The sequence below is a fragment of the Suillus fuscotomentosus genome (assembly GCF_016647785.1).
Source record: "Suillus fuscotomentosus strain FC203 chromosome Unknown F5891scaffold_60, whole genome shotgun sequence".
NCBI lineage: Eukaryota > Fungi > Basidiomycota > Agaricomycetes > Boletales > Suillaceae > Suillus > Suillus fuscotomentosus.
In genome coordinates, this window is record NW_024539572.1 from 165,747 (window position 1) to 184,959 (window position 19,213).

Genomic DNA, 19,213 nt, shown 5'->3' on the forward strand with positions numbered 1-19,213 from the left:
CACTGTGTCTTTCAGTCTGGATTGCTGTGAAACACTTTCGTGAGCTGCGACGACTCGGCCTATCGACAGGATCGACCATCGTGGACTGTTTCAGAGTGCTGATACAATCTCATATTCTTTATTTTGCAAGGTGAGTTTGTAATGTGAACGCGGTTATATTTTTCTGCTCAAGTTCCGCACGTGTTAGCTTTTTTGGTGTCTCTTGCTTCCAGTTTGCTATTCTCTCTCCAGAACTCTCGGTGCGCTCACCTGTCGCTGATATCTGCGTGCAACCACTGCTCATTATTTTTGTAGAATTCAAAATCTATTGGAGCTGAGACACTCTCAGGTGCTAGTGTAATTTTAATGATCGTGCAGATGTTTGTGCTGGGACCACGCCTCATCCTTAGCGTTCGAGAATACAACGCCAAACTCGTGGCATCCTCCGACGCAGAAACTAGCATGGATTCGATTGTTTTCCAGGAGCATGTACATGTATCGACTAGCAGTACTGTGTAAGGACATGCTTGCCGAGTGGCCTGCAGGGAAGCGCAATTTGGTGGAGGATCCGTCGTGGTATTTATTTAACATATGGTATATTTGATAGGTTTAGGCAAAGTTATTTCTTGTTGTATCACTACTGGGATGATGTACTACCCGCGCTTGAACCAGGTGGTAGGGGCAAACTATCCGGAACGTCTAGTAACCAATCTAATCCTTTGTTGAAATACAACGAGAATCAGTAAAAGTACCTTGACCGCTGATTCTGCGTGTTGGTGTTCCACTGTCCAGACATAGATACTGCGACTCGTGAAGCCAGATAGCTGACAACCCATTAGCGAACGAGATACAGACATGCATACATGAATACATACACCGTCGACATGGATCACAGTCATAGGCAAACAAATGATCACTTGGTGAATGAAGAGTCTGATAGCATATCATCGATGGAGACACGTATCGAAGGCGAGATTGGGATGTGATCGATTATGAATATATGAATCGTGATCGAGCACTCAATTAGAAGCACGATGAAAGAGATAAGCATCGGCCTAGAATGGTCAACGACACGAACGACAAGAAAAGTATGTGATCGGGAATTCGATCACCGATCTTGTCAGGATTCCAAGTTTTTTCATTTATCTAGATCGAGGGAATTAGACTCACACATGTCTAGTTCAAGGCGTACCTGGGAATCCCATTAATAGTACTTTTCCTCGCTGATGGCTCTTATCATGTATGCAGACACAACTCACCCATGCCTTCAAGTCCGTTGACCAGTGGCGCGGCTCTTTAGCGCATCGTGGGTCTTACAATTGACTTCATGTGCACCAATGTCATCATCCGTCTGAGTTGTTCGGGTGGGGCGCGATGTGACTGTTCCACGCACCAAGGAAAGTAGAAGGAGCGTGTCCGAGCTCAGACGGTTGATAATCCTTGAATTTGACACATCCATGAATGCCCTGGATTACCATATATCTGAGCACGAAGCAAGAATAAAAAAATGAACCAAGAACTGACAGATATTTCGGAATCGTGGGTTGGGCATATACGGCCTGTCGAAGTCTTACTGGTAGCATATCCGTCAGTGTAGATTGTTGAGCGAGATTATGATATACGTACATTAATACAATTCGGAGTGTCCTTAGAGTAGCGTGTCGAAGCCCAGGCAGTCGATAAAGAAGAGATCTTGAGAGTGAAGGAAAGCACTTATCATCTGTCTGATCAAAAATAATGGTCATGATTCATAAAAGCCAGATGGCCGATGACACCATGACACTGAAGAGCTTATGACAGGATGGCCTTATCAATCACCTGGACGAACAAACAGAGAGCGATGGGCTGGAAAAGGGAAAGTAGTGGGTTTGCGATAAAGTAGTTGATAGAAGAGAAAAACACTCACTATGATGTGTCCGAGTTCAAAAAAGAGTAGCCTCCAGAGCGGCAGTAGAATGGTTCTGAGCACGAGGAAGAATGTGTCGGGAGGATCTGTCACAGGAGCAAAACTTTAGTAGTCTCATATATAGACTTAAGTAATAATGTAGGCAGACCTTGCAAATACGATAGGCGTTCATTCTAGCTTCGATGGCATCATGAGCGCCTGTCCGTCGAGCTTCACGCGCAGGTCGATTCTCGTCTTCCATGACCGATGAGGGTGAGGCAACAAGAGAGTGTGCATTGCTTGCGGTAAGCACTCGGCCCAATCCTGTTGCTACAGCAGTAGGCTTGGTTCATTTCTTGACTCCGCAAACTAAATGCCGACAGTAGCGCCGCGGGCTTTGATTAAAATTTGGACAAGTTTCAACACTAGCTGCGAACGCATGGAGACCCCACCTCTTGTGTATTATGCTTGGTGCGTGAATGCAAACACTGCTTGACTGTATTATTCATTCATCGCCGTGCTTTGGTGTTGCCACAGGTACCAAGTATATCATAAATTCATGTATACAGTATCTAACACTCGATGCCACTGATCTGCCCTAACACAGGATGAACCTACACTGGAATTCCGGAGCCAAGACAGCCACTGCAACAGTCGAGCTCCTCGAACGACAGAATATCAACATCAAAACCCATGGGAAACCACTGTTTGAAGCGCTCGGAGAACCGCAAAAAGGGCAGATATATGGTGCAGCAACATTCTTATGGCAACCCTTCTAGGTCATGGCGATTGCATCATCCAGGCTGAGGCTTTCCATGCGATGATGGAGAATGGAATGGTTACCGTGCGCTTCATCGCGTGAAGATGTGGTTAGGGTTATACCACGGGTATGGGCCACACCGCGGGTATGGGGGTCACAGGTATGGCGGGTACGCGTACGGTGTCGGGATGTGGTACCCGTTAATACGGTATACGAGGCGACATGTGACTGTTTTGGATTTGTATCTTTGGCATCCTGTGAAGGTGGAATAAGGATTCTAAAGCGACGTGAGCTTCATGAAGGTCAGACAGTGGTGTCCTTGGTTTATCTGATGGATTTCGCTTTTAGTTTGCAACCTTTACCGACTCCTGCTCAAGTCGGCACAACAAAACATCCCTGAAATACAATGGCTGTACAATCAGAAATCGGGCTTTTTTACTTGCTACAGGTTTCTCGTCTCCCATGTGCGATTTCTCTTTCGACCTAGTATGCATGGCATCTTATATTCAACAGGTACCAATCACACAGCATGAGTCACAATGTATCCGCCAGTGCAATGAATCACCGTCGCATCAAGCGCACGATCGGATGCACCGAATAGAGTGCGCTGTTGTGTTTCTTCTCTGACTTTTGCCATACCACAGAATGCGACCTTGTTAGAGAAAGCAATCAGGAGAGCTGCTAGCAAGTCTCGAGCTTGGCCAGCGAGGCTAAGAGAACACAGATAGGTTCATTGGGATCACATCATCGTTCGATGGATGGATACATAGTTTCATACGGAACACCTCGAAAATGGCATTGGAAATAAGTTTGCGGTATCACTAACCACTGGAATTTTTCTAGTGTGCGAGTAGTCGCGTGCGTTATACTGGTTTGTAAATCAAATTCTACTTTGATTATCCAGGACTTTTTTGTTTGATTTCTAACCGTTCCACCGGATCAAGGGTTTTGAAGCGGGATCAAACATACATCTCCATTATGCGATAGAAACGCTGAACGGTGGTATATCTAGCACGAAAGCTGTCGTTATACACCACTAACCTTCCCCACTCGCTCACACCCATCCCTTGAACATGACCTACGTCTCAAATGATCCCAGTTGGTGGCCGTTGATCAATTTCAATATTTTTGCCAGTTATTGGGGAGGTTTGTCACATTAAAATGTCTACATTTAACGTTGACTTGCGGTTTTGCAGTTGTCGCAGGTGTCGTGGTGGTATACGATTGGGGTGAGCAGGACAGTGTTCGAAAATCGCTGATATTCTCATCATATTTCCAGTCATAACACTCGGACAAGAGGTGCGTCGATGTTATCGCCGGAGCAACTATCTCACTAATAATGGTGTCATACATAGATTGAACTCATCTGGGTGAGTGACAAGAGTCCCATGTCAGAAGAAACCAAGAGCATGAAATGAATTCGCGACAGAGACAACGCTGGTCTCTCATGACCATGATGTATTTGATTGTTCGTACTTGTTTTGTGCTTTAGCGTGGTGGCTAACTCCAAAATGTTCCAGATACGCTATATTGGAATTCCGTTTTCTGCGTATGTCTCGAGATCAACAACTTTGCACTGTGCTAATAGCTCATCTCTGACAACTAGTCTCAATCTTCTGGGTATGTCTCATATGCGCTGTGTTCCATTTTCTGACCGACGAGACACAGGATCTTTACCATCGGTATCGCTGACAGATGCAGTAAGTATTGTGCAACCATCTCATTCTCATTCAATCAATACGCTCATATGTAGGGGTGAGCGAGATTTCAACCATTGAACTTGGCTCAACATAATGACTCAATATTAGGTGTAAGTCGGAGTCTTTGATGCTAGTGCGAGGGCATTCACTAATTGCGAGTTTTAGGCACTATCACGTACTACGCATACAACGGGACAATTGTGGCCTTGTCTGCCATGTTGGGTAGTAAGTGACCCAGGTGCAATACCTCTGTGATATTGTCCTGCCAACTGACACGCGATGCAAGTCATCGTGATTGCTCGGTTGCATGCCATGTATCTGGGATCTAGAAAGATGCTTATCTTCCTTGTTATTATCTTCCTGGCTGTAAACATCGCCTGCGGAGTGATCGCGGGAATACCACATGATATAGCAGGTAAGCTTTACTTGTCGACTTGAAGATCACGGCTCATTGGACAAACCCCAGAGGAGTTCATACTCTCCGGCACGTATATGTGCTATTATGTATATGGCGGGAACGACCAGCTTCTGTATTCAATGGTTTGGATGCTCAACACAGTTTGGGAGGTCCTCACACTGTGCCTTTCAGTCTTGGTTACTGTAAAACACTTCCGTGAGCTGCGACGACTCGGCCCATCGACGGGATCGACTATCGGGGACTGTTTCAGAGTGCTGATACAATCTCACATTCTCTATTTTGCAAGGTGAGCTTGTAATGCGAACACGGTTATATTGCTCAAGTTCCGCATATGTTAGCTTTGCCGGTGTCTCTTGCATCCAGCTTACTGCTTTCTCTACCGGAATCTTGGTGTGCTGACCTGTTGCTGCTATCTGCATGCAACCAGTGCTCATCATTTCTGTAGAATTCAACTTCTATTGGAGCTCTCACACTCGATGCTGCTCTTCAAATTTTATTGGTCGTACAGTTGTTTGTGCTGGGACCACGCCTCATCCTGAGCGTTCGAGAATACCACAGCAAACTCGTGGCATCCTCCGACGCAGAAACTGGCCTGAATTCGATTGCTTTCCAGGAGCGTGTACATGTATCGACTAGCAGTACTGTATAGGGAAATGCTTGCCGAGTGGTCTGCAGGGAGAAGACATTTGATCGAGGATTCGTTGTTATATTTATTTGACATATAGTATATTTGAAAGGTCTAGGCAAAGCTATTTCTTGTTGTCTCACTACTAGAACGAAGTATCCGTGCTTAAACCAAGTGGTAAGGAGAAATTATCGGGAACGTCTAGCAACTAATCTGGTCCTTTGTTGAAATGCGCGTTGGTGTTCCACTGTCATAGATACTGCGATTCGTGAAGTCAGATGGCTGATAACTCATTAATGCTCAGATGCGATTTCCTCCATCCGGTGGGCCAAGGAGAATGAATTGCGTAAACTGATATGATTTGATTGTACGTCTTTCTTGCGAATGAGCATGACAAGGATATGGGATCTGCTGAGTGGAGAGTGGAAAATCAGAAAATGTCAGCAGTGAGTAGCCTTTCTAAGATCAAAGTCTCCGCTAGCAGCAAAATACCAAGCAGTGGCGCAGCATTTTTCTGGATCTGAAACAAGGGTGTGTCTGTACTATGACGAATAATCCACCTGACCATTTTGAACCCGTCCATGAGGATCTCAGAGATAGAACAAGATGTAGATATTAATAATTCGACTGAATTCTATTGTAAATACGGTCTTCATTCTCTTCCGTGCTACGCTGATCCGCTCCGGTTATTCCGGTTATTGGCGTTCCCTACTTGTGTCGTGCTGTGTTATCTTAGTCAGCTTCTACCCTGTGATGGTCCGTCTGACTTCAGCAAACGATGGGTTCCAATCTTAGTCTGTTACATGCTTACAGAAACACGATGCCATAGAGATGAGCCTGTACATTCAGAGATTAGCTTCCTGGCGTGGTGCAGGTTTATTGCCAGCTTTGTATTTGATTTCGCTCCGTTTCACCCGATCAAAAATCTTGAGGTAGGATCGATTATCTATCTCGGTTCTCCGTTATGCTGATTTTGGAGATCCAAGTGCCGAACGGTGGTATATCTAGCACGAAGCTATCGTCATACACTAACATTCCCCACTCGCTCACCCATTCCTCGAACATGACCTTCGTCTCAAATGATCCGAGTTACTGGCCGTATATCAGTTTGAACATTTTTTTGAGCTATTGGGAAGGTTTGTCGCATCAATATGTCTAAATATAATGTCGACGTGCGGTTTCACAGTTGCCGCGGTCGTCGTGGTGTTATACGATTGGGGTGAGCAGTACAGTGTTCGAAAATCGCTGATGTTCTCATGATATTTCAAGTCTTAACACTCGGACAAGAGGTACGTCGATGTCATCGCCGGAGTAGCCAACTCGCTAAGAATGGTGCCATAGATTGAACTCATCTGGGTGAGTGATAAGAGCTCCGTATTAGAAGAAAACAAGACAATGCAATGAATTTGCGACAGAGACGACGCTGGTCCCTCATGAGTGTGCTGTATTTGATTGTTAGTACCTCATGTTGTGCTTTAGCGTGGTGGGCAACTTGTGCTGACTCTAGAATACTCCAGATACGCTATATTGGAATACCATATTCTGTGTATGTGTCGAGATCCACAACTTTGCACTGTGCTAATAGCTCATCTCTGACAATTAGTGTCCGTCTTCTGGGTATGTCTCATATACTCTGTGTTTCATTTTGCTGACCGGCCGCACACAGAAAATATGCCATCGGTATCGCTGACAGATGCAGTAAGTATTCTGAAACTATTTCATTCCCATACAATCAATACACTCATATGTAGAAGTGAGTGAGAATACAAGGATTGAACTTGGCTCAACATCATGACTCAATAGGTGTAAGTCGGATCTTCGATACTAGTGCGAAGGCGTTCACTAATTGGGATCTTCAGGCAATATCATGTACTACGCATCAGGTGGGACAAATGTGGCCTTGTGTGCCATGTTGGGCGGTAAGTGACCCAGGTACAATACCTCTGTGATATGGACCTGACTGACACGCGATGCAAGTCATCATGATTGCTCGGTTGCATTCCATGTATCAGGGATCTAGAGCGATGCTTATCTTCCTTGTTATTATCTTCCTGGCTGTAAACATCGCTTGCACAATAATCGCAGCAATAGCACTCAACGATGATGTACTGGGTAAGCTTTACTTGTTGACCTGAAGAACACGACTCATTGGAATCTGGATAAACACTAGAGGAGCTTATCCTTTCTGACACATATGTGTGCGATTTATCTGAAGGGAACAACCGGCTTATTTCGATCATTTGGATGCTCAACACTGTTTGGGAGGTCTTAGCACTGTACCTTTCAGTCTGGGTTACTGTAAAACACTTCCGTGAGCTGCGACGACTCGGCCCATCGACAGGATCGACCGTCGGGGACTGTTTCAGAGTGCTGATACAATCGCACGTTCTTTATTTTGCAAGGTGAGCTTGTAATGTGAACGTGGTTATATTTCTGCTCAAGTTCCGCATATGTTAGTTTTACCGGTGTCTCTTGCCTCCAGCTCGCTGTTTTCTCTCCAGAAATATTGGTGCGCCAACCTGTCGCCAACATCTGCGTGTCAACATTGCTCATCATTCTTGTAGCATTCAAATTCTAATTCTATTGGAGTTTCGATACTCCGAGGTGCTCTTCAAATTCTATTGGTCGTGCAGATGTTTGTGCTGGGACCACGCCTCATCCTGAGCGTTCGACAATACCACGCCAAACTTGTGGCATACTCCGACGCAGAAACTAGCATGAGTTCGATTGTCTTCCAGGAGCGTGTACATGTATCCACTAGCAGTACTGTGTAGCGGAAATGCTTGCTGACCGGTCTACAGGGAGGAGAAATTCAGTGGAGGGTCCATCGTGGTATTTATTTAGCATATAGGGTTTTGGGGTATATTTACAAGGTCCAGGCAATGTTGTATCACTACTGGTGCGAAGCACCCGCGCTTGAACTAAGTGGTAAGGTGAAATTATCCGGAGTATCTAGCAACCAAACTGGTCCTTGATGACCGATGTTGAAATACAACGAAAATCAGTAAAAGTGCTTGACAGCTGATTCTGCACGTTGGTGTTCCGCTGTCTGGACATATAGATACTGCGAATCGCGAAGCCAGATGACTGATAACTCATCGGTGGTCAGATGCGGTTTCTTCTATCCGATGGGCTACGGAGAATGAAATGGATGAGTCATGTATAGACTCATTGCTTGACTGCACATCTCTCGCGGATGAGCATGACAAGGATATGTAGTTTGCTGAGTGGGGAGTGGAGAATCAGATAATGCTAGTAGGCCTCGAGCGTACCTATCAAACTACTAATGAGGTATCGACTGCGATAGTCTGTTGGGACACTCCCTAAGCGGGACCATCGGAGTAAAGCACCGAATGAGATACAGATATGCATACACACCCATTGGCATGGATCACAGTGGCTCCGATATAGCTATGGTAAGCAGATGGGTACTCGAATGAAGTGTCTGATAGAATGGGGGAAACGCACTGTCACTGAATAGAAGCACGATGGATGAAGAAAGGATGACCTAGAATGGTCAACAACACGAACGACGACGAAAGTATGTGATCGGGAATTAGATCGCCGATTTCGTCAGGATTCTATGTTTTTTTATTTATCTAGAATCTAGATCGAGGGAATTAGACTCGCACATGTCTGGTTTGATCAAGGCGTACCTGGGAAGCCCTGCAACAATCTATTTTCATCCTGCCGAGTCGCATCACTGTAAGAGCAAAACACCAAATGAGACGTATATGTAAATATAACACACCCGTTGATATTAAATATTAAATATCAATCAATTCGGCCCTGGAGTAGCGATATTTCAAGAGTAAATGTAAGTGAAGAGGTCATCACAGCATGGTCACCCGGACGAACAGATAGAGAGTGAAGGGCCTGGAAAGGACAAGTAGCGTCTTTGATCAGGTAGTTGATGGAGGAAAAAACTCACTATAATGCGTCTAAGCACGAGAAAGGGTGACCTTCAGAGCGGTAGTAGAATGTGCCTGGAGGGTCTGTCACAGGAGCAACGCTTTGGTCTTATATATATGCTCAAGTACTATGTAGGCAGACCAAATACGATTTTAGGCATAGTGCCCGTCCATCCAGCTTCACGTGCAGGTCAATTCTCGTCTTCCATGACTAGTACTGATCCGCGAGGGAGGTAACAAGAGAAATTGGCACAGGTGTGAATTCCAGAACGGCATTGCTTGCAGAGCTGTTCATTTTTTGACTCCGTAAACGCCGAAGGTAGCGCAGCGCTGCGGACTTTGATTAAAATTTGGAAAAGGAGACCCCCAGACGTTGCTTAACGCCCCAGACTCCGCCTCAGACTTTGGCCCCAGACTGGCCAGATCTGTGACATTCACCGTTGCTGATGGAGGCCCCGTATCTTTCATACTATGTTCAGTACGCGCCTGAAAACACTAGTACTGTGATTATTCATTCGTCATGTGGAGTAAGTAATGCGCCTTCAAGGTTGCATTTCTGATTCATACCCACCATAACACGGTCAACCACTCCAACACAGCTTCCGATGACACCACTGGCTGCTAACTTTCCACTGCGGCGGTACACAGGTATAGTCCCGGTGTTCAAGGATGCTAACCAAGATGCTTACCAATGAAGCCGCTCAGCCTTTAAAAAAAGTTTCAAGATTGGCCGCAGCACTTCAAACCCCACGTCTTAGTATACTCCATGATGCAGACACTTGTCTTGTACGACACCCTCTCCAACCTACCAGGCAATAGCTGGTCACCCAACCCCGCAAAGCCGAGGTCAGTAGTTCATGTCATGTATGTCACTTTGATATCTGATCAAAGTCTACTCTACGCCTCAGGTTCATTTTGAGCTACAAGGGTCTTCCATTCGTGACCGTCTGGGTCGAATACTCAGACATCTCGATCGCTATGAAGGCCATCGGTGCAAAGCCAAACAAACGTCCAGACGGCACGGATGTTTACCCTGTCCCGGTCCTCAGCGACCCTAACACCGGCGCACTCATCACCGACTCCCTCGAAATCGCCTCCTACCTTGAAAAGACATATCCAGAGAAGCCTATTTTTCCTAACAATTCAGAGTCCCTGATACGCGAGTTCGACTCTGCCCATATCAAACTCATTATACCTGCTGTAAAGTCTATCTTCGTACGCTCCACAGAAATATTGAGTCCCGTCAGTGCAAAGTTCTTTATCAAAATCCGTTCGATGGACGTCCCGCTACCTTGGGATGCGAATTACGATGAAGACTGGGCCCTACTAGAGAAGGGGCACAATACTGCGTACGAATGGTACCAGAAAACAGACGGAAAGTGGTTCATGGGCAACACTTTTTCGTATGCAGACATCATTGTGGCTTGCTGGTTGCTGTGGTTCAAACGAGTCCTGAAGGAGGATGAGTGGGTCAGGATCAGTTCTTGGAATGGGGGGAAATGGGCTCAAGTTCTTGCAGATGTTGAGAAGGAGTGTGGATTAGCGTAGGAGACTGTGTGTACTATATTCAGAGGCACTTAAAACAATGTCGGGTTTTTTCAACAGGTCAACCCAGGCCACCATCATCACAGTGTGCACCACATGTCTTGCATACGTCAATGTTGTGTGGGCCTGGACACCCTGAGCCTGAGCCGGTCAGGATTGGACTAACTTAGTACTTACTAACATGGATAGCAGCGCACACGGTCAGTCAGGCTGAGTCACTCATCTAGACTTATACAGCCGCAGAGTGCGCATTACAATGCGCAAGTGCAGGCCACGAAAAAGGAATGGCTGCTTCCCTTGTGTGTAGTGGGCTGCTGGGAGCTGATCAATTATAACCTCTGGCAGGCGCTTCACGTCTGACACCCGTACGTGAACCTCTTCTCGATGACTCAACGTCCTAGGCCTCTTAGTGCGCATCAAGGATCAATACCAACCTATGCATCTGTATCTATGTGTGGAGGTAACCGTACTTATCGTGTGTCCACGTGTCAAGGAATGTTGATGAGATCACAGAAATGTTACATCGTCATGGTGGCATGAGTGAAGCCTATTTTTAGTAAAAGATGGTATATCTAGTACGACCGACACTAGTACTGCCAACACTCCCCGCTCAGCACTCCCCGCTCACCGATACCCCTCAAACATGACTATAGTCTCAAATGACTCCACTTTCTGGCCGCTAATCAATTTTTCGATGTTTCTCAGCTATTGGAAAGGTTCGTTACAGCAAAATCCAAAATGTCCATATTTATTGAACATAGACTGGTGGTTCCGCAGTTGCTGCGGGTGTCGTGGTGGTATACGATTGGGGTGAGCGAGACGGTCTTCTAAAATGACTCATATTCTCATGATACTTCCAGTCTTAACACTCGGCCAAGAGGTACGTTGATGTCATCGGCGGAGCGGAAAACTCGCTAAGTGAGGTTTCATAGATTGAACTGATTTGGGTGAGTAACAAAAGTCGTATCAGAAGAAAAACAGGACAATTTATTGAATTAGCGATAGAGGCAACGCTGGTCGCTCATGACTGTGCTGTATTTGGTTGTTCGTACCTCATGTTGTGTTATAACGGTATTCTTGTTCTGACTTCATAATGTTCTAGATACGCTACATTGGAATACCATATTCTGTGTACGTCATCGTGGCTAATAATGTGATTCTGTATTGATACCCCATCTCTCATTGCCAGCATCAGCATTCTGCGTATGTCTCATACGCACTGTGTTCGATTTTTCTGACCAGCAGCCCACAGCAAGTATACCATCAGTCAGGCTGACAGATGCAGTGAGTATTCCGCAACTATCTCATTCATATGCAATTAATGCACTCATATGAAGGGGTGAGTATCATTCCGACCATTTACTAACTTGGCTCAGTATAGTGACTCGATAGGTGTGAGTATGAGTGTTTGATCCTAGTACGAGGGTATTGACTAATTGAGTGTTTCAGGCATCATTGTGGAATACGCACAGAATGGGACAAATGTGGTCATAGCTGCCATGTTGGGCGGTGAGTCGCCCAGCTTCAATACTTCAGTGATATTGACCCGAATGAAACATGATGCAAGTCATCATGATCGCTCGGTTGCATGCTATGTACCAGGGATCTACAACGATGCTGATCTTCCTTGTTATCATCTTCCTGGCGCTAAACATCGCCTGTGTAGTAATCACGGTAATAGACCTCAAGTACGTTGTAGGAGGTAAGCTTCACTTGTTGAGTCGATGAACACAGTTCATGAACAAACCCTAGAGGAGTTGATACTCTCTGGCACGTATATATGCGGTTACGGAATGGAAGGCGACGAGCAGCTTCTGTTTTCAATGGTTTGGATGCTCAACACTGTTTGGGAGGTCCTCGCACTGTGTCTTTCAGTTTGGGTTGCTGTGAAACACTTTCGTGGCCTGCGGCGACTCGGCCCATCAACAGGATCGACCATCGGGGACTTTTTCAGAGTGCTGATTCAATCCCACGCTCTCTATTTTACAAGGTGAGCCTGCAACGTGAACACAGTTATATTTTGCTGCTCAAGTTCCCCGTGTGTTAGCTTTGCTTGCGTCTCTTGCCTGCAGCTTGCTTATATCTCTCCAGAACTCCAGGTGCGCTGACCTGTTGCTGACATTCGTGTGTAACCACTACTCATCATTTCTGTAGAATTCATATTCTATTGAAGTTCAGATACTCTATGGTGCTTTTCCAATTTTACTGGTCGTGCAGAGGTTTGTGTTGGGACCACGCCTTATCCTTAGCGTTCGAGGATACCACGCCAAACTCGTGGCAGACTCCGACATAGAAACTAGCATGATTTCGATTGTTTTCCAGGAGCGTGTGCATGTATCAACTAGCAGTACTGTGTAGGCAAATACTTACCGAGTGGTCTGCAAGGACGAGAAATTTGGTCGAGGATCCATCGAGATACATATCTATGTAATATGTAAGGTATCGAAGTATGTTTGATAAGCAAACCTATTTCTTGTTGAGTACTAAGGGTAGCGTACGTAATGTCTCGCACATGTGCATGAGCTATTGTAACGACCAATATTCATAAGGGTGGGTGCCAGTGACCGGTGCATCGATGGCGGGATTAGGATAACCCGTGTGATTGATGAAGCTTGAAGCTTAAGCCCCGCGCTGAATAGAAGCACGATGGATGAAAGAATGATATGAAGGGCGCCAGCGGACAAAATTCCCAGCGATTTCAATTCAGAGTTTCGACGTTTCATTTCGCTTTCAAACACAAGTGATTCGTTTTCGGGTGCTAATTCTCGCTTTCCCGAGACTGATTTTCACGTTAAGTTTCGATTTCATGATTTTGATTTCACTTATTGATTTCACGCGTTTTCAGTTTCGGTTTTGATTTCGTCGACACATTTTGGTTTCAAACTCCGATCGATGTCGTGCAAATACCCGCGCGGGTACACCATAGGCCATGAGGGAGTTGCAGGGGACCAGTGCTGGTGACACTGAAGCTCAAGGTACGTTCTAACTTTTCATCATTTTTCTATATTCTTACTACAAAGCATCTTTGCTAGTGCTGCCGAAGTCCGGTTCGGTTCGGTTCTTGGGGCAAATTTTCCGAACGCCGAACCGAACCATAGGTTCGGTTCAGCCATTTGGTCGAACCCTGGACCGAACGTCACCGAACGCGTTCGGGAGGGTCCGGTTCGCGTTCGAACCAGGTTCGACTAAGCTTGGACCATCTGTGGTTGTATAGGCTCGAGACCATGAGTTGTCATGTAATTCGAGTCGGACAGACAACGAAAAGACTCTAACGCAAGGAGAACTTCTTTGTACAAAGATTGAATTCAAGTTTCTAAAATAAACACATTTTATTTGCCCGGTGCACATAGTTCCCTGATCACATTCTCATCGATCCTCTTCTCTAAACATATCTCAAACGCAGCAGCATGTACGGTTGCAGTATTCGAGATTGCAAGCGTGTCAATCTTCGCTGCAGGATTCTCTGAAAGGCGGAAAGCCCAGAGAATAACAGCTGTATTGATGAAGATGGACCGATTCGCGACATGTTGACCAGGACACACTCTAGTATTTTCAAGTAAGGCATGAGAAAAGGTGGAAAGATGAACGATACCACTCACCGGCGGCCAAAACCAAAAGTGAAAAACTTGAGATCAGTGATCACCGCGCACACGACCTGCATCGTCGCGCGATGCGCAAAGCCTGTAGTGAAAGGTGGTCGTCCATTATCGCATCATCACAACTGAAATAAGACGTACCTCCAATAGTGACAGGTCTCCACCTGAGACCCTCGAGGATGAACACGGTAACTTGCGGCATAGCTTGAGCTCGAACGAAGACCGACAGACTCACGAACTGCGAACGGTGGGCAACGACTTGTATCAGCATGGCTGTTGCTCGAACGAGGATCGACACACTCACGACCTGCGAACGGTGGCCAACGTCTTGGATCAGCACGGCTCTTGTTCGAACGAGGAACGGTGGCCTGGTCCGCCAACGATTTGGATCAGAATGGTTCGAGCTCGAAAATCTTGACATACTCACTTCCTGCGAACAATAAGCAACGACTTTGATCAGCATGGCTCATAACATTCCCAAGTAGTACTTACCTATATTAATCATTAGCAAGAGTTCAAAGTGTTTGGAATTCATATAGCGACATAAGATACCTAGTGTTTGAACATGTTGTGACGGTGCAGTACTGTGTCACAGCGCGTCACGACTGCGGCAGGCACGACAGAGGACCGCGTCAATTTCACCCGGCTCAAACCTGCGCGGGTTGCAGACACATGCATTTGCATATATTGACACATAGTAAATACTTACATCTTTTTAAAAAAGTGTAAAGCGTACAAAAATTGAGAGGTTCGAACCCGTTCGAACCTATTCACTACCAGCCCGAACCCCGAACCTCTGGAAAGGTTCGGTTCTGAGTCTTGGCCGAACCTTGGACCGGACCATGCGTCCGGTTCGGAAAGGTTCAGGTTCGAACCGAGGTTCGGAACCGGACTGCGGCAGCACTAATCTTTGCGCCTGCCTGTTCTCTCGCGCCCGACTCATACTTCACAGGGAAGCACTGGCCCCTTGCGCCCGGTCGGTCACACATATCGCCCTTCAGATGGAAGCGCTGGCTTTGTTATCACATTAGTTTCTGGTTCCAGCTATCTAACCTCTAAGCATGGAATATGTGATCCCACAGAACCGATTCACATCTACCCCATGTGTGCAGTTACCTTCCATTTTGAATTATGAGGCTCGAGAGAGCAAGCTTTGTCATTGTCATGGGTGCCTGCTAAGGTTGCGCTTAATCTACAAGTGCTTGAGTAGCGGGTGAGAAAATACTGTTCGAGCTTCTATTGCAAGCTACCATGGATCATGGTAGCACATGGACCACGGAACGCACATGGATACATAAAATCTGACGTCTCCCATTTCTTGACATAACTCTTCATTTTCCCCGTCGCTTCAAGGACATCCCAGACATGGACTCATCCCCCTGCCGCCAGTGTGCATGTCGTGGATATTTGGAAATGGGTGTAAGTTACATTCTGTGACTCTCAGGTATTTGGTGCTGATCGATCCCAGCCTAATGAGTGCGCATGCACTCATACCCCGCAGGATCACACAACTGTGGCCCTTCCACCTCGTCGATGTGCATCTGGCACCTATTTCTCTACGGTGAGTATAAAGAATGAACACTAATCATGAAATTCACATTATGTAGAATGAAAATCCGGCCACATATCGATCCATGTGTGCACTCTGTAATGGAGCGTATTACGTCCATGTCCCTACTCCCACTCAAGCGCCCATCACCCCAACTATCCGCTCTGGTTATGATTCGACCATGGCAAATTCATCAAGTTCTTCATCTGGCAGTCCGGCACTTGCCCAGTACATTCATCCTCCTCCATCACCACTTTCCAGTAGCACTGGAGCACCGCCGACAACTCCTGCACCTCTGACCCTTCGACTGTGGAGTCCTCCCCATGCACCTGCATCTGGAACTACAAATGACCGCCGGTGTGCCCCCCATGGGGTATCAGCATCTCCACTGACATCAGTGCCAATAATCTCTTCCCGGGCAGGCAGGTCTGGACCGTCTGGCAACTCAACCAGATCATCCACTGCTCCCAGGAGACAATTGACTCAGCGCACCACTCAATCCATCAAGTACTTGGTGGTCATCCACCCTGAGCCGGTGAGTAATCTTTGAATGCAACGTATCACATAGTTTTTTACTCTTGTACTTTTGTCTAGGTGTATGGAACGGTCACAACAGACTTTGATCGGCTGTTTCGTGAACTCCGGTGCCCTGTGCCTCAAAAGATTGGCTCCTTTTTACGCCAGGCCGAGTCCCTGCGACTCTCATTCAAGTTTGAAGTGACGGCGCGCTCAGACGAATTGGCAGGACCTATTTTCAATACTCAGTTGACCAACCATTTGGATGGCAAGGGGTTTGTGTTTTCCCGCCCTCACAGCGCACCCAATACCAACACTGTCACAATGTCTCAATACACCTGGTCGTTCCTTATGACTGGAAAAAGTCAGCGATCAGCATTGGGCGCTAAACTCACCTCATCTCGGAAGTCTGCTGAAGATGTCACTCACAAAGACTTGGCCGCAAATGCTGACAAACTCCCTGTACCGTCACCTCATCATGATCACCGCATGGTGTTTGTTGGTAAGCTTCTCCTCCGTTTCCTCTCCCGTTCTTAATCATTGATGTGGCATCCAGTTCCTCTAGAGTTTATTGTTACTGGCCCTCTCGATGGACAGGGCTTGCACCTGTGTCTTGCACCTCGGCTCTGGAACAAGAACTTTCAACCAGACATACATGAAGAGGACACAGAATTTACATGCGCCGACGGGTGCTCTGAGGTATGTAATGTCTTTTCTTGCCTGAGTAGGTGCTCAATTTACGTCTTCACCTCAGCAACCATCAATGGATTCTGATATGGATTTTGATGTTCCTGATTTTGCGCCATTGACACCAGCAGATACTACCAACGTTGGGGTGTCTCTCTTCCTGCCAGGGCCAGTGTCTCCTGTTAATGGGGCAGCACCCTTATCACCTCTACGCATGCCTCAGATTATGTCCTTCGATGGTCCTGCTTCCTCTGCATCGTCCGGTCCAGATACTGCCACTAATACCATCATGCGTCCCCCTGTTGCTTTGCAACCCCGTCAACAATCTCCCGCTGCTGCTGTTGCTGCTTGGAGAGGGAGAATAGCAGCTGCACGAACGACCATGCAGTCCCTCCTCAGTGACGATCCAGCTACCATCACCATCAGCGCAAATACTGCATCAGTTGCAGCCCGATCGTTTATTGACGCTATCAAGAGTTGGTGCCGCCCAGAGGCTTCAATGACTGACGAGCAGTCAACGGGTGCCACACTTACTGGATTGACGCCAACAAGCATTGTCACTGGGGAGTTTGATGTCTCAATGTATGTCGGATGGGCAGCTCTGCCCAAAATGTCACTGACCTATTCTTCTACAGTAGCGATGGTGTTGGACATGGTGTACTTCGCTCTTTCTGGAGCGAGGTCATCAGAATGATTACGGAAGACTCTGGGCATTGGCAAAGTACCTGCGACGGGCATTGGGTACCCATTGTGACCTCACTACCCCCCTGTGATGAAGATATTGTTTCATACCAGGCGTATGGAATCATCTTCTGGACTGCGATGCTTATGGACCTAGAAATCCTCCCCGTTTCTCCGATCATTGTATTGTTTCTGCTGAGCGACTACATCACAGCTACCACTTCATCATTCACCGCTGCCATTGCACCCATTGGGAGTCAACGTCTTCTTGCGTGGCCACCCCCTCTAGTCACTGATGCTGCAACAGGCCGGTTAGAACTATCCATAGCACCTGCAACAAATTTGTATTCCATGATTCTGGAAGTTGACGCTTCTGCCCAGGTTAGTTTCTCATTCATTTCTATCATGACGATGTTTTCACACTGCTTGGTTAGATCACACAGCTGAGGCGTCTTCCTGTACATGCACAGGCTGAGCTTACCCACCGGTTGCGATGTCAGGTGTTCTTTGGCAACCAGTTTGCTCGTGGAACACCTGACCACATTGTATATTCATCAATGCGTCAGGCATTCGACTGCCTAATTGGCGACCGTATGACATTACGTGAGGTGCGTCCTCACATTAAAGACATTCATTCATTGGCTCACATATCACCACTGCTGCATTCAGCATTTCATCACTGAAGATTCATCTAGTACGATTCTTGAGGGAATGTTTGGTGGCCGCATTCTTTCCTCACCAGAGCAGGTTATCCGCCTTCTTGTCATCAATGTTACCCCAGTTGGTGGTGTCTTGAATGATATCATTGCACGATTCAAACTTCATCTGGAGCGCTACCTCCGTGGGTGCAGCACTCCTACTCAAAATGATGGATCAGATCTTTTCGGAGAAGATGTAGTAATTGATCCATTGTTACGAACTCGACTCTTTCTCCGGTGTGTCACCGGTAGTGAGTTCCTTCCAGCATGCCCCCAGCAACAGATCAGGGTTCGATATTTTATTTGCTCTATTCATGTCTCGTCACTGATGTCTTTGAACAGTTGAATTTCCAGACGCAGTGGAACCATCATTGGCGTGAACATGTGGTGCACCTTGTCACTTATTCTAGATTATTGCAGCCCTTGACATCTACGATGACAAGGGAATCCACATCCACACATGCTTCTATGCAGTGGATGTGCTGTTGAATGAGCCATCTACGCTCATTGTGAACCAAGAAATTCTGGCGGACATGTCCATTTCCACTGACTTTGACAGGTGGATTCACTCCTGTATCAGTGGCAACGCCTTCGATCACTACAATACTTCTGTATGTCTGCTATCCTATCTGATCTGAGTCTTAAAGGCACGCTACTAATCAT

At 46.5% G+C, this 19,213-nt stretch overlaps 3 protein-coding genes across 3 annotated transcripts; 2 read left to right on the forward strand and 1 right to left on the reverse strand.

Moving 5' to 3' along the window:
- The first annotated feature begins 9,857 nt into the window (after positions 1–9,857).
- On the forward strand, positions 9,858–10,900 carry F5891DRAFT_1056178 (uncharacterized protein). Its single transcript, XM_041362689.1, has 3 exons — positions 9,858–9,926; positions 9,984–10,124; positions 10,187–10,900. The coding sequence occupies exons 2-3, from the start codon at positions 10,045–10,047 to the stop codon at positions 10,824–10,826; spliced, it is 720 nt and encodes a 239-aa protein (XP_041221543.1). The 5' UTR covers positions 9,858–9,926; positions 9,984–10,044; the 3' UTR covers positions 10,827–10,900.
- A 3,284-nt stretch (positions 10,901–14,184) lies between these two features.
- F5891DRAFT_1056189 (uncharacterized protein) lies at positions 14,185–14,480 on the reverse strand (the record flags this gene model as incomplete). Its single annotated transcript, XM_041362690.1, is given in 3 exon segments — positions 14,185–14,367; positions 14,411–14,412; positions 14,426–14,480. Coding segments are annotated over 3 exon segments (184 nt in total), but the record flags the coding sequence as incomplete, so codon positions are not given.
- A 1,304-nt stretch (positions 14,481–15,784) lies between these two features.
- F5891DRAFT_1250297 (uncharacterized protein) lies at positions 15,785–19,209 on the forward strand (the record flags this gene model as incomplete). Its single annotated transcript, XM_041369879.1, has 12 exons — positions 15,785–15,838; positions 15,864–15,980; positions 16,027–16,325; positions 16,395–16,503; positions 16,563–16,986; positions 17,041–17,183; positions 17,239–17,753; positions 17,807–18,233; positions 18,287–18,460; positions 18,522–18,801; positions 18,971–19,161; positions 19,198–19,209. 12 exons carry the CDS (start codon positions 15,785–15,787, stop codon positions 19,207–19,209), a joined length of 2,745 nt encoding a protein of 914 aa, XP_041221545.1.
- Positions 19,210–19,213: the final 4 nt, after the last annotated feature.